Source organism: Emys orbicularis, chromosome 8 (genome assembly GCF_028017835.1).
Source record: "Emys orbicularis isolate rEmyOrb1 chromosome 8, rEmyOrb1.hap1, whole genome shotgun sequence".
Classification (NCBI taxonomy): Eukaryota; Metazoa; Chordata; order Testudines; family Emydidae; genus Emys; species Emys orbicularis.
In genome coordinates, this window is record NC_088690.1 from 80,972,031 (window position 1) to 80,985,109 (window position 13,079).

General features: G+C 46.8%; 1 protein-coding gene across 1 annotated transcript; it reads right to left on the reverse strand.

Moving 5' to 3' along the window:
• Nucleotides 1-7,967: 7,967 nt before the first annotated feature.
• Nucleotides 7,968-12,858, reverse strand: TLX3 (T cell leukemia homeobox 3). Its single transcript, XM_065410028.1, has 3 exons — nucleotides 12,444-12,858; nucleotides 11,001-11,244; nucleotides 7,968-8,178 (listed from the first exon to the last, which is right to left on the reverse strand). The coding sequence occupies exons 1-3, from the start codon at nucleotides 12,856-12,858 to the stop codon at nucleotides 7,968-7,970; spliced, it is 870 nt and encodes a 289-aa protein (XP_065266100.1).
• Nucleotides 12,859-13,079: the final 221 nt, after the last annotated feature.

Consider the following 13,079-nt stretch of genomic DNA (forward strand, 5'->3'; position numbering starts at 1 on the left):
AACCTGCAGTCTAAATCCAACAAACGGACAAAGTCCCTGGAACACAATCCCAACAGCAGGTCCTTCTGGTCCTTGTGCTGCTCCACCATTGAGTTCCCCAGCCTGGTTCCCACTCCTCTATTTATAAACTCCTCCCCTTCCCCTGGCGTTCCTATTGGTTCCACTCTCAGAGAATGCCTCTGGGTGTATCCTGCCATGCTGCTTGCCCACAATGGAAGTCATCCAATTAGCTTCAGATGGCTAATGAGCACACCTAGTGCCTGTCAGACCCAATTTCAGGATGATTCTGGCTCATCCAGCAGTCACCTAACTTAGTTCTGGCATGTCTACAGGCACACAGAGTCCCCCAAAACAACCCCCCCACAAACTGTTTCTGCCCTTATTTATACCAGTAACTGCAATGCATGCATGTGGGTTACACATAAATTCAGGAATGCAGACACTAGGATTTGTGCAATTGCTGACAACGGTCAGCAACAGACACCAATGAACTGAAACCCAATCCTATGAGGAACTCCATCAACTCTCTCAGGATCTGTATTCACTGCAGAGTCAAGTTAAGTTACCTACGTTCGAGTTACTCTAGCTTGATTGAGAGTGGCCACACTTTGATATAATGCTTCAACTGCTGTGTCCATACTGGCACTGTATTATGGCACTCAAATTTCTGGTGGTGGCACATCCCAGGGTTCTTTGTGCAGCAGTAAGTTGAGCCCCTCAATGAATTTTTTCCCACAGTGGGAGAACTTGTCTGTCCTTTCTGAGCACACAGGAGGAATTGTGGGAAGGTATTGGAGGACTGACAGCAGAAATGGAGCTAGCCTGCATCCACACTGAAGTATGGTTGCGCTAGCAACTAATGAGTAGTGCTCCCTGGAGCTATAGCCTGCACTCCCGGATGGACCAGCCAATTTGAGTGACAAGCACAGCGTGCTCCAGTTAAGAGTTTGCCTTAACACTTGAGTTACAACTCAAGTTAACTTTGCAGTGAAAACAAGGCCACTAACTTCAGGGGTAGCTAAGGGTGCTCAGCACTTTATGCAAGCACTTGGCATTGCTGGGGATTAGGTACTTCGTGCTGAAGGGGGCATAATTGTTAGTGCAGAGGGGACAAAACTGTTTTCAACCCCCAAGCTTATTTTTCCGAGACTTGTACAAAGAGCACCCAAGTTGGTTCTCAGGCAGTGCATGTATTTGTCCAAGAACCAAGAGAAAACCTTCTCTGACACAAACATGTCCCATAGGTATTCATGCCAGGAGCAATTTCCAAAAGTGCCCAGCATCCAGCAGTTGCCAGTGGACTAAGCTTTTCTGAATATCTGGCTGCTTATTTAGGTGCCTAAATGGGAGCCATTGGATACTGAACTCTTGAAAAGCTGGCCCAGCAAACCCTCGGTGAGGGCCTAAGCCTGCAGTCTTTGCTCAGGCAAACCTCCCTTTGACTACAGTAGAGTTGAGAGTGCTGAGCTTGCCTTGATTTCCATGCAGCTGTTATTCATGTCTAATTGAATTGTTTTTTAATAAAAATGCTGTATGTAGAGAGGCAGTGTTGCCTAGTGGATAGAGCACTGAAGTTGAAGTCAGGAAACCTGGGTTGTAGTCCTAGGTCTGCTGCTGCATGACCTTGGGCAAGTCAGACCTCAGCTCTCTGTGCCTCAATTTCCCCACTTGTCAAATGGAGGTAATGATACTAACCTTTGTAAAGTGCTTCACAATCTGATGAGAAGCTCTACATAAGAGCAAGGTATTATTATGCATTATAACTCAGCCTGCTGTGTGCTATCTGAGTATTTTTACGTAAGCTCTGCTAGTTGACACCGTGTGATTTAAGGCTGCTTTAAAAAAATAACAGGGAAATTAAAATACAATGCCTGTTAATGTATCTTTACAGTTAGAAGTTTAAGAATAAGGCTAATCTGGTCACATTGCAGAATTGCTGTTTTTGAATGTTGTAGCTTAATATATTCATACTTATGTTGTCAAAGGTTAAAATATACATCAACTATACAAGGTGTGGCATGTGGGAAAATTGTTACTCCAAGAACCTTAAACTTTTCATTTTCTGACTTTTGTATATTTAAATCAACAAACATATGGGTTTTTCATATATATTATATATAGACACACACATTACATGTATGGTGATGATAACCATGTGATATATTGCAGAATCATATGCTAAACTGCATTTATCTTGCACCTTGGACTGCCTCTCCAACCTTATCTTTACTCTGCCTACTCAACCATCTCCCCTGGGACTATTGCTAATAGATGTAACCCTGGATAAGCGTTAAACAGCCACCAGTCCAAGAAAAAGAAAGAAAAAAAGAAAGAAAGATGCTAGATAAATATTTCCTTTTTTCTTCTTCCCCTCCAGCCCGCCCCCACCTCCTGCAATAAATGTGTAATTTTTCTCAAAGTGATACTGAACCAAGGTCCAGGATGGGCAATATTCAGTCCTCGGCCAGTGAGAGGTTTAAACTCCAATACCTTGAGACCCCTAATGGCTAAAGATTAGCTCTTATACCATTAAAAAAACAGGAATGCCTCTTAACGGTAGAATAAAGCATTTGTTTCTAACTATGGTAAGTCACAAGATATTCAGCCTTAAATCTGTGATCTGTTTATGTCTGGGGAAACTTGTTTAGTTTATTAGACAAGTATCAGAGGGGTAGCCGTGTTAGTCTGAATCTGTAAAAAGCAACAGAGGGTCCTGTGGCACCTTTAAGACTAACAGAAGTATTGGGAGCATAAGCTTTCGTGGGTAAGAACCTCACTTCTTTTCGTGGGTAAGAACCTCACTTCTTTTCCTTGCATCTGAAGAAGTGAGGTTCTTACCCACGAAAGCTTATGCTCCCAATACTTCTGTTGGTCTTAAAGGTGCCACAGGACCCTCTGTTAGTTTATTAGAGGTTTCTAAAATGTAGTTTTTGTAAACTTCCACCCCTGCAGAGGCCTATGCAGTAGCAGTTGGCCACACTGTACAAAGGGAGTCTGGTTTTAGAGACTAGCACCCTGTTTGAGTAGCCAAGCCGTGCTCTTGGCAAATACATGGAGGGCTGGGGGCAGCAATTCTCCTTCCTAGACTGGGGAGCGACTATGGAACCATTTGGCAGAACTTGCTCCAGCCCAGTAGCTGGAGTAGGTTCTTCAGGCCCTGTACACCTGCTCTGTGAGGCAAAGGATGCAGATGCGCCCATACACATACACTGTGCGGGTGTAAACACGTGCACCCACACATGCATATGTTTTTGGATACCTGTTTGTGTAAACACACACAAACATTTTATATACATCTTTGTGTAAATGCATACTGATACATACAGAGAAAGTGAATATATTATAGTGTCTGGCAGAATACATTTTTTCCTGGGCAGGAGTTTGGGATAACTGCCTTACTCATGTGTGGCTTAGTCATATGTAGATTATGCAGTTCAGCTCAAACAGATGTCAGTAACCTCTTTAACCCTCACACACCACTGTAGTATTTTGCTTTCTGCCATATTTCAGTGCAAACTTATTTTAGAAATGTGTCCGAGTTTAACATTTTTGTTTTAGACGTGGATTAGTTTTCTTATATCCCAGGCCCAGTGCCTGTAAAACCAAGTGATTTGGGGTACCATCAGAGTATAGGCCCAAAAATTAGAACTTTTTTACCTCTTTAAAAATGTTCCAAGACAACTTTTCTTTGACTTGATAGTTGTGATTACAACCCAGTGTCTCACAAACAGGCCAGGTTAGAGGCTAGCCATACACATCACTGGAGACGATGAAATTCCCAGTTTCCAGGATGCTATAATAGGCATTTCTCGCCCTGGTCGTTCTCAAGATATTCCACATCTAAACTGTCTCTGGTCCAGTACTGAATGCTTCTTGCCTTGACCACTGGACCATTAGATATTTTCAATCCTTCCTTTTACCTGATATACATGAAGGATTTGGGGAGAAGGAAATAATTGTGGCAGGATCCATTTGATTTTGTTTTACTGGAATATGTTTGAAAGAGGCTCAGAGGCTTGAGGTATTAGATGTGCTCCTGCCTGAGACAGGTTAGAGGGCAGAATGCAGGTGATTGGAGATGCCGTTTATCACCAGGAGCTGCTTGGGACACGTGTCCTTCTCATGTTGTCAGGGGATAGGATTAAGGTTGCACAGATAACTTTAATGATGGCATTCCTTCACATTTGAAGTGCTTGACTTTACAACCTTAACAATGTTCTTTTAATGTGTGGGGTTTCCCCCCCCCCCCATGAAATATGTATATAAACCCCACCTAATGTGTGCCATTAAAAAAACTGCACTCATTGCCCCAGGTTGCTGCGGTAACCATGGTAGCTTCCGGTACTTAGAACAGGAGATAATGTGGTGCTGCAATTATTTTAGAGTGGCAAATGTTAACTTTTTTTTAAATGGTGCCCATTAGTTTACCTGACTGAGATCATTTTTGTTACCTCTGAGGTTTTTGCAGAGATCTAAACACCTTGCTTTTAAGAGCTTTCTTTGCCAGCCTCAGAAGTCACAGACCCATTTTAGTTGCTCATCCGTACTATATATTACGGAAAACCTTAGCACATTCACTCCCTATGTATAATAATGATCAATTAGCTACAAGAACTAAATCTAGGAAAGGATCCTGACCCCGCAGTGCATAGAAAGCTTAGGGCTTGCTACCATGCCTACGAAAAATTCTGTGTATGCTAATAAACTAACTCCACTGCACGTATAGAGGTAGAAAAAGCCCCACCTTCCTACATGGCTGTCATGGATGGACTTCCCATGCAGGAGGATATGCCCATGGCTCCTGCATGAGGTGCAGATTTGATCAGTCAACTGCCCGAGATCTGACACCGGTACTAAGGGATGGCACATGGTGTGAGGGATGTTGTTTACATTTATTCTTGGCTGGTTGTTTCAGCTGTGGAATATGGGCTTTTTATGCATAGTTAGTAAAGGCTGGTCACCAACTGTCAGAGAGGAAATGAAGCTGCTTGGACTTCGGAGGGAGATGTCTGCCTAGGGCCCCAGGGACAGGCTGCGTATGTCACTTTGGTGGCGATGGGTAGGGTTTTCAAAAGCACTCAGGCTCAGCCTAACTCTGCTCCCACTGAAGTCCATGAAATCACACCCATAGGATGCAGCCATTTAGGACTCTATCCTGCAGCCCTTACTCCCATGCAAGTCGATGGGTGTTTATCTCACAAAGAGTATGGAGTCAGGCCCTCTGCATCTCCAGCATGAACCATGAGTCACCTTGGAGGCCACACCTCTTCCCCACTTCCAGTATGCCCTCTGGCCATGTACACCAAACAGGGATGCCTTGGGGCTGAGCAAAGCCACCCACCACCTAAGCAGTGTGTGGGGTGGTCTCCTCTTGCTCCCAGGAAGTGATTTTCAAGGAGGGCTGCTCCAGGGGACAGGCAAGAAATAGCCTAGCACATCTTTATGCATGAAAGATGCATTTTGAGCCTGAAAAGATCTAGCTCTAGCTCCTTACAAACATGCATGAGAAACTACCATTGACATTGCAGAGGCACCCTTTGGCCCAAAATGCTGCAATATAGGGACTAATGGGAAGGATAGCTCAGTGGTTTGAGCATTAGCTTGATAACCCCAGGGTTGTGAGTTCAATCCTTGAGGGGGCCACTTAGGGATCTGGGGCAAAAATCAGTACTTGTTCCTGCTAGTGAAGGCAGGGGGCTGGACTTGATGACCTTTCAGGGTCCCTTCCAGAGCTAGGATATCTCCATTTATTATTACCAGTGCCTCTTCATGCCAGGAAGCTACTTCCCACTTTCAGACATATTTCTTTTCATTTGTAATTTTTCAGTATTAAAAAATAATGCAGGCCCCAGAATCACACCCCAGCATAGCAAGCAGGCAGATTTCAAATGATTTCTTAAGCACTAAAAAGACACAAGAGTGTTTTATTTTAAATAGCTGATCCATATGTCTGCACCAATGTGCTTCTATCCCCCTAGAATATCTGCAGGGTTTCTAAAGCCCTGCTATGTATCCCTCCGTAAAAACAAAGTCAGAAAACTACCTGTGCTGGTGTCACTCATGCCTGCTAAATACAGCTTGTAAAATTCACACCTTATGTGCCAGATCCTTCAGTAATACTGACCATTAAATTACTAATACTTCTACAAATATAATCCTCATCTCTTTTCCATGTGTGTACAGTGCCTGGCCAGTGATATTCACAGGCCCAGTATTTAAATATAATTATTTACTAATTCTCCTAATAAATCGAATTGGTGAATATTATCTGTCTGTCGTGGGCTCATTCCTACTCAAATTGGCAGCTGAGCTCTCTGAGAGCAGGACCAAATCCCATTCTCTGTATTGAACTTGAATCACTTGATTATTAATTCCTCATCTGCCATTCTTGCAGCATCACTCTGTAGTGTCTACTATTATAAGGGCCACTGACTTAAATAATTTATAGCAGCTTGATCTCTAAAGATCCTGCCCAGAGATCAACTCCGCTCAAATCCTTTTTAGTGCGTGCCCGCCTCCCCCAGGGTTTTCCCTTCCTGATCAGGTATGAGCAGCTGGTTTCAGTCAGTCCTTCCCGAGTTGATCCTTCTGCCCTCCCCGAGGTAGGAACGTGGCGCTGTGGTTTTCGAGTCCTCTCTCTTCCCCCCAGATCAGGCACTCGGCTCTGGCTGCCTTCCCCTTCCCACCCGGAATTCGAAGCACACACACAACAGGAGGCGTTTTTAAAGAAAACGTTTATTTACAGATCTCAGCAAGTACAAAGTATTATACATGGTCGGTGTCAACCCCAGATCTTCTTTATTATGAAACATAAGGCGCTTTCTCTAGAGTCGATGGCAAAAGATGTCTGCTTTCTGTGTGCTAAGCTTAGAAGGAGGTTAGGACAAAATAAAGAGTGCGTTGCCTGAAAGGAGCCCTTATTACTATGGTGAATAAATTACAGATGACATTAACTTCACCTGGGACAGGTGGAAGCTACTGCTTTTCAGTTTAATAGGGTTTCCTAAGCTAATGAGTCACAAGTTCCATTTAGTTTCCTCTGCTAAGTGATATATATTTTTAGAATCTCCTAAAAATAGGGGGAAAATAGCCTTTTGTTCCACAGCCAACATAAATACTTATGTTCCGATTTTGGAATAAATAATCCAGTTATTATATATCCATATTAATAGTGCCCGAAATCTCAATGCAGAAATAAATTAAATTATTTAACACTTCTTACCAAAGAAAAGTGACATTTCCCTTTCCTAACGGGATAGCGATATGAATTTACAAATGGAGCTGATAAAGCGTCCAGTTCTCCAGGATGATAATACTCTGGTGATTATTTTGTCCTGGGCTATAGAATAACCTGCGAGCGTTACACACCCTCCGGGAAGAAACGGGGTGACGTTAGTAATAGGTCTGGCAATTGCTTTCGCTTCCAGATTATTTCCCCAGCCCCTTTCGGGGAAATGACACCCAGTCTGGTCATCAGAGATAAGATCCCGTCTTCCTTCAAGGGCTACCCAGCAAACCCTCTTTGCAAAGTTCATGCACCCGTTCCAGATGCAAACACTCTCCTTGGGTTTGTAAACTCAGGTTTAATCCCCTCCGCAAGTTCACTGGGGCTGATTTGGGGGGCACCAGCGATCCCTCCGGGAGCCCTTTGTCCAAGTTTCCGTCTGACAAGCCCAGGACCCCCGGCTTAAAGGAGAAGCGCGTTCACAAAAACATCCCGCAGAGCGACCTGGCGCTAAAGCCACCATCTCGCAGACCACTTGCTGCAGGCGGGAGGCTGCGGACTGGGAACAGTTCGGCGTGGGGGTCCCGCCGCCCGAAGCTGGCCTCGGCCCACCCCTTGTAGAGACCAGTCATTTCGCTGGAGCAAACTGTCCGCCAAACTCTGCTTCGTGCCCGGCTTAAGTCATGCAGGGAGAGGTGGGGGAGGCGCTGTCTGTCTGTCCTCCCGCCCCGACCCCAAGTCTTTACACGAGCGAGGTAACAGGTGGGATCTTGGAGTTTTCCTCTTCCCAGGGCTGGAGGTTCTGCAGTGCAAAGAGCGAGGAGTTGTGTAGACAGAGGGGGTCGGGCTGGATTGAATCGTTCAAGGATTTCTGGAAAGCGTCGTGCTGGAGTTGGAGCATCAGCCTGCTCGCCTGTTGCCTCTCCGCTTCCCTTTCCTCTGCGGTCTGTCTCCTAAACACACACAACACAGATCAGTTCAGGAGCCCGCAGCTGGCACCCCCCTGCCTGTCTGCCACACGCCTTTGTTCCTCCCCAACCCGGCTCTGCCTCACGTACCATGGGGACAGGAGTCCTGGTGCCCGGCCTGGGCGCCCTGTCTGAATGACTGGGGACTGGGAGGGGATATTTCTTTTCCTGGGACAGGTGTTTGGTGTCCACCGCCCCCCTTTTCTGAGCGCCTTTCCCCAGATCTTGGGTATGGGGGGGAGGGGGTTCTGCCCAGAGAGCCAGGCAGGGATCAAACCAAAACGCGCTCATTCGGCATTGTGCAAACACAGAGCCGGTTATCCACGCAGCGCCCCCAAACAGGGTGCCGGGCGCTTGGCAGCGCCTCCCGGCATCTCAGCCTGGGGTGCTGAGCCCCTCTCCCCACATGCGCCAGCTCTGCAGCACCCGGCCGGCCCCAAACCACGGGGGCCTCCCTCGTGCTGCGGCGAGATGTTTGGGGCGCACTGCAGCGTCCGCCTCAGGGCCCTGCCCGGGATGGGACCGACCGCTGGCCGCAGCAGCCTGGGCCTCTCCCGAGCCTGCCCCCAACACAACTGCAGCGCAACCCAGACCCTGCCTGGGAATCGGCTCCATACCGGCCACACTGCACTTTGGAGGTGTGTGTAATTAGAGAGCAGCACCTTTGTCTGTTCCGTTTATACACACTCTGTCTCTCTCACACACACCATATGTAGATACAGAGACGTATTCTTCTCGCTTAACGCCTGCGTCTCCAACAAGTTGTTCTAACATCTGCCATGCAGCTGCAGAAGGGGAACCTCCGATTTACATGGCGTTAGCCAGGACAAAAGAACCAGCACTGTATCTGTGCTCCCAGAGACAGGACAAAGGGCCCTGCAGCCTCTGTCCCTGGGAAAAATCCTCACTTAATGCTACTACTAAATTAGCATTAGTGCCCTCCATTCTGACAACCCAGTGCCTGCTGTATTTATCAGTCTATTGGGTTTGTGTGCAAAGTGTTGAGATGACATTTCAAAGGTAATTGGCTCATTACCGTTTTTTCGTGCCACTAATATATATGTCTGAACGTCTCGCTGGGTTTATGGCATTATTATCGATACTCTTCGGTAATTACAATAATTGCTGCAAGGCTTGAAATTTCCTTACATCTGACCGCAATCGCTTAAAAATATCGAAACCCCAGTTATAAGAAACCAATAATTTTGTAAGCAATATTATATATAGTAGGTAAAACTATTAGCTACGAATACTAGTGATCGTATTGTGGATGTTTATTCCTCTAATTCAGGATGTTTCATACTAACATGCAAGAGAAAGGGCTGTACTTTGGGAATTTATTTCCATTTTAAACAGCTAAAAATATCCCGAACACAACCCGGCCCTTTACACCAGAAAACTAACACATATTCTTCCAAATAATATTTCAATAGAATTGCGCGTGAAGATTATTGGAGGAATCGAATTACAGACACAGGGTATTTCCGAAAGTTATTTTATACGGCAGATAATTACATCAAATCCCATATTTTCTACGTGTTGAAAATAAAGGAGGCAAGCCCATTAGCAAACACAGGATGCACAATAATCCATCGCCTTGAATGTTCTATTTTCTATTTTCAGACCAACCGCGAATGGATAAAAAGTGCATTAATATTTTCTGATGAAATCATCTAAAACAACCACTTTCCTGCAGTGAAGATTTCGAGTGAAATGTTGCTGGTTTAAAAACTTAATTAAAAGGGTTGTTCACCTATATTTCATCCTGGAGAGAGGGGGGGAAAAGGAAACCAAAACAGATTTTAGCTCATTTTTCTTGGTCCTTCTGTAATCAGGACAAAACAAGTGACATTTTAAAAGATAATTTTCCTGCTACGAATTACATTCGTCAAATTTTAATATAAAGAAACGGAAAATCAGGGTATGGAGCCACTTTCTAGATGTTTACGTTCATATAGTCTTAATAACGGGACGAAGAACAACGCTCTTTACTTCGTTTAGGGACGGGCTAATAATATGTCCTGGTTTGGTTTAGCGAAATGTCACATTTCTTAAAACATCCCGACTCTAAATCCGCCGCGCCAGGGAGGCCCGGCAATTTCTACAATTCAGACGAGCTGGTTTCTTCGGTATTAAATCGTTTTTGGGCGAAGTTGAACAGCAAAATATCCTTTCTTTATGCAATGTCTTTCCCTGCGTCTAATGCTAAAGGTTCGCCCTTTTAGCAGGTGTAGAGGTGACAGCGCTTCTCCCTGCCTGCAGATCTACCAACTGTGATATCTGCCTTTGCCAGGCGGCCTGGCATAAAAGTGGAGATACACCTCGCCTGGGGCCCATTTTTACCCCTCGGTTAACTTTTAAGGATCTGCCCGATTCCCCGGAAGAAGACCCGCCCGGACCCTGGCAGCTACTGCGGGAAAGATGGAGCTTTCGCTTTGCAAGGAGCAAACGGACAGAGATACGCCGAGCAGAACCGGGGCTAGGTGGGGAGCGGCCGCAGCTGAGCCTGGGGCCAGGAGTAGAAGAAAGAAACCCTGCTGCCCTCCATGGAAATGAGGCGGGCAGGAAAGGGAGGGGGAAAGGGGCAGCCAGGGACTGGGGAGATGGGAGCAGGCAGAGAGGGGAGATGTGGGGAGGGGAGAGGGAGGTAATTGGGAGCGGACAGGTGGGGCGGAGGGGGGCATAGGAAAGGTAAGTCAGGGGCAATAAGAAGAGGGCGCAGGAGTTACATGGGGGGAGTCAGGAACAGAAGCCCAGAGGAGGGCAGAGGTCCCGGGAGGGGCCCGCCCAGCTAGGCCCGGACTCACCGCCACTTGGTCCGCCTGTTCTGGAACCAGGTCTTGACCTGCGCGTCCGTCATCTTGAGGGACTTGGCGAGCGCCGCCCTCTCGGCCGAGGCCAGGTACTTCTGCCGATGGAAGCGCTTCTCCAGCTCGCAGATCTGCACCCGGGAGAAGGAGGTGCGCGGCTTCTTGCGCTTGGGCGGGGTGCGGTTCTGGTAGGGGTGCCCGATCCGCCGGGTGACGGTGAAGGGGGTGAGCGCGGCCGCCGCTGCCCGGGGGACAAACAGAACCGCAGGTGAGAGCCCAGCACCCCCGGCCAGTCCTGCCCTCTGCCCCCAGGCCGGCTGCTCCCTCTCAGCAATCGCCATAGAGCGAGAGTCCTGCTCAGGCTGCAGGGCCTGGTCGGGATCGGCAGCCCAGGAGCAGGGCACAGGGCACGGCCCTGGGAAGGGAGAGCAGAGCTCCCAGGACACGGGAGGAACCAGGATTTGGGTTCTTATTGTATTAAGGAGAGAAGGGGCTGCGTGGGCTTCCCATCCCCAGGGGTATGGAGCACATCCCTCTTCATTTTAATGTCGGGGTTTTCGTCTTTTCTCTCCTCTTTCCCAAAAACAAAACTAGAATTTCTCCAGGGGGCGGGAAGATCCTTGCCAATGCTCTGCTGTAAGTATTACACTTTATTTACCCGCTCCCCCCCCATCACTTCATCCTCCACAGATACAGTAGCCAAACCTGCAAGAAGATGTGCAATGTTCAGAGCATTTGCTTCAGATTATATTCTGTATCTGGCGCTCAGTTTCCCCACTTCTCTCTCTCTCTCTCTCTCTCTCTCTCTCTCTAAAATCGAATCCTCTTTATTTACACCCATTTAAATGCTAATCGCCGTTATTATCATTCAAGGTTTAGATTCTTCAGGACACACTGTCTAATCGGATTATGGATGGGGATTACTGGAGTTCCTCCACTCCATTTCCACCCCTCTTTGATTGTGATTAAAAACGAGATCTGGGCAATTAGATTTTCTGAATGGAAATTTCAGGGCGATCCAGAACCGGCTGCAATGTCTGTTCTGCCAGCAATGATACGGGAATAACTAACGCGCAGTTCCTGTGTGTTTTGTCTGTCCTTACTGCATCTGATGGCCACACAACCCATACAAGGTTGTTGGTCAGTTAGTGCAGGGGTATGCAATCGTTACAGTGGGCACAAAAACTATAACGAACATTTATTTCTCTTAATTAGTGGGTTCAAGGTAATGCTTCCTCCCCTCGCCCCAAAGAAGCTAACCCACTATTTTTAAAAGCTTTTCCTTTTCTGCGCCAGGTGCAGTAACGGATGTGGGGGCTCTAATAACCTGGAAGGGTAAAACCAGACACATTTTTATGCTGTTTTAGTGCAGTTTGACTGTAGCAGAAAACTTCTTGGTAAAACGAGCCTCTCAGGGTCGTGTTAAAAATCAGCCCTTACCTGTGAATCTGTCCTTTACGAATCTCCTGCTGCTCTCCATCCAAGGGAAGTTGAGGCTGCCAAGGCTGGGTACAGCTGGCATAGCTGGGATGGCACTAGAAATTGGAGGTGGCACAGCCCCAGGGATGGGTCTGTGAGCTGGCACCCTGATCACTCCAGCTGGAGCCAAGCTCAGATTCACACTGTAAGATCCAGAGTCTTCAAAAGGCGCCCCGATGCCAGGGAAGGAAGCTGGAAGGGAAGGATAAGGGGCACTTGTTCTGCTCACAGGGCTTCCCAGGTAATTTGTGTTGTCTGATCCTCTGGGGGCAGGCTGGGAAGAGTTTTCCTGATCAGAACTATTTAAAATCTGATCAATTCCAAAGCTGATGGGTTCGTGTTGATGCTGGGTCTGTGTGTTCGTTGGCTGATCCATCCTTGGTGAATAGAAATATTGGCTCAAAACTGTATGAATTCCCCTATAAAACGCTCGCTTTCCTTTACAGTAGATCCATGTAGGTCCTGGTGTATGTCAGACTGAAACTTTGCCAAGAGTGGTCCAGCCCGACAGGCTCTGTGTCATCTTTTTTGAACCAAACCTTGAGTTTCTGCTTCTAATTTCTGTCCTGCAGCTGCCATTGGACGCAATAAACAAGC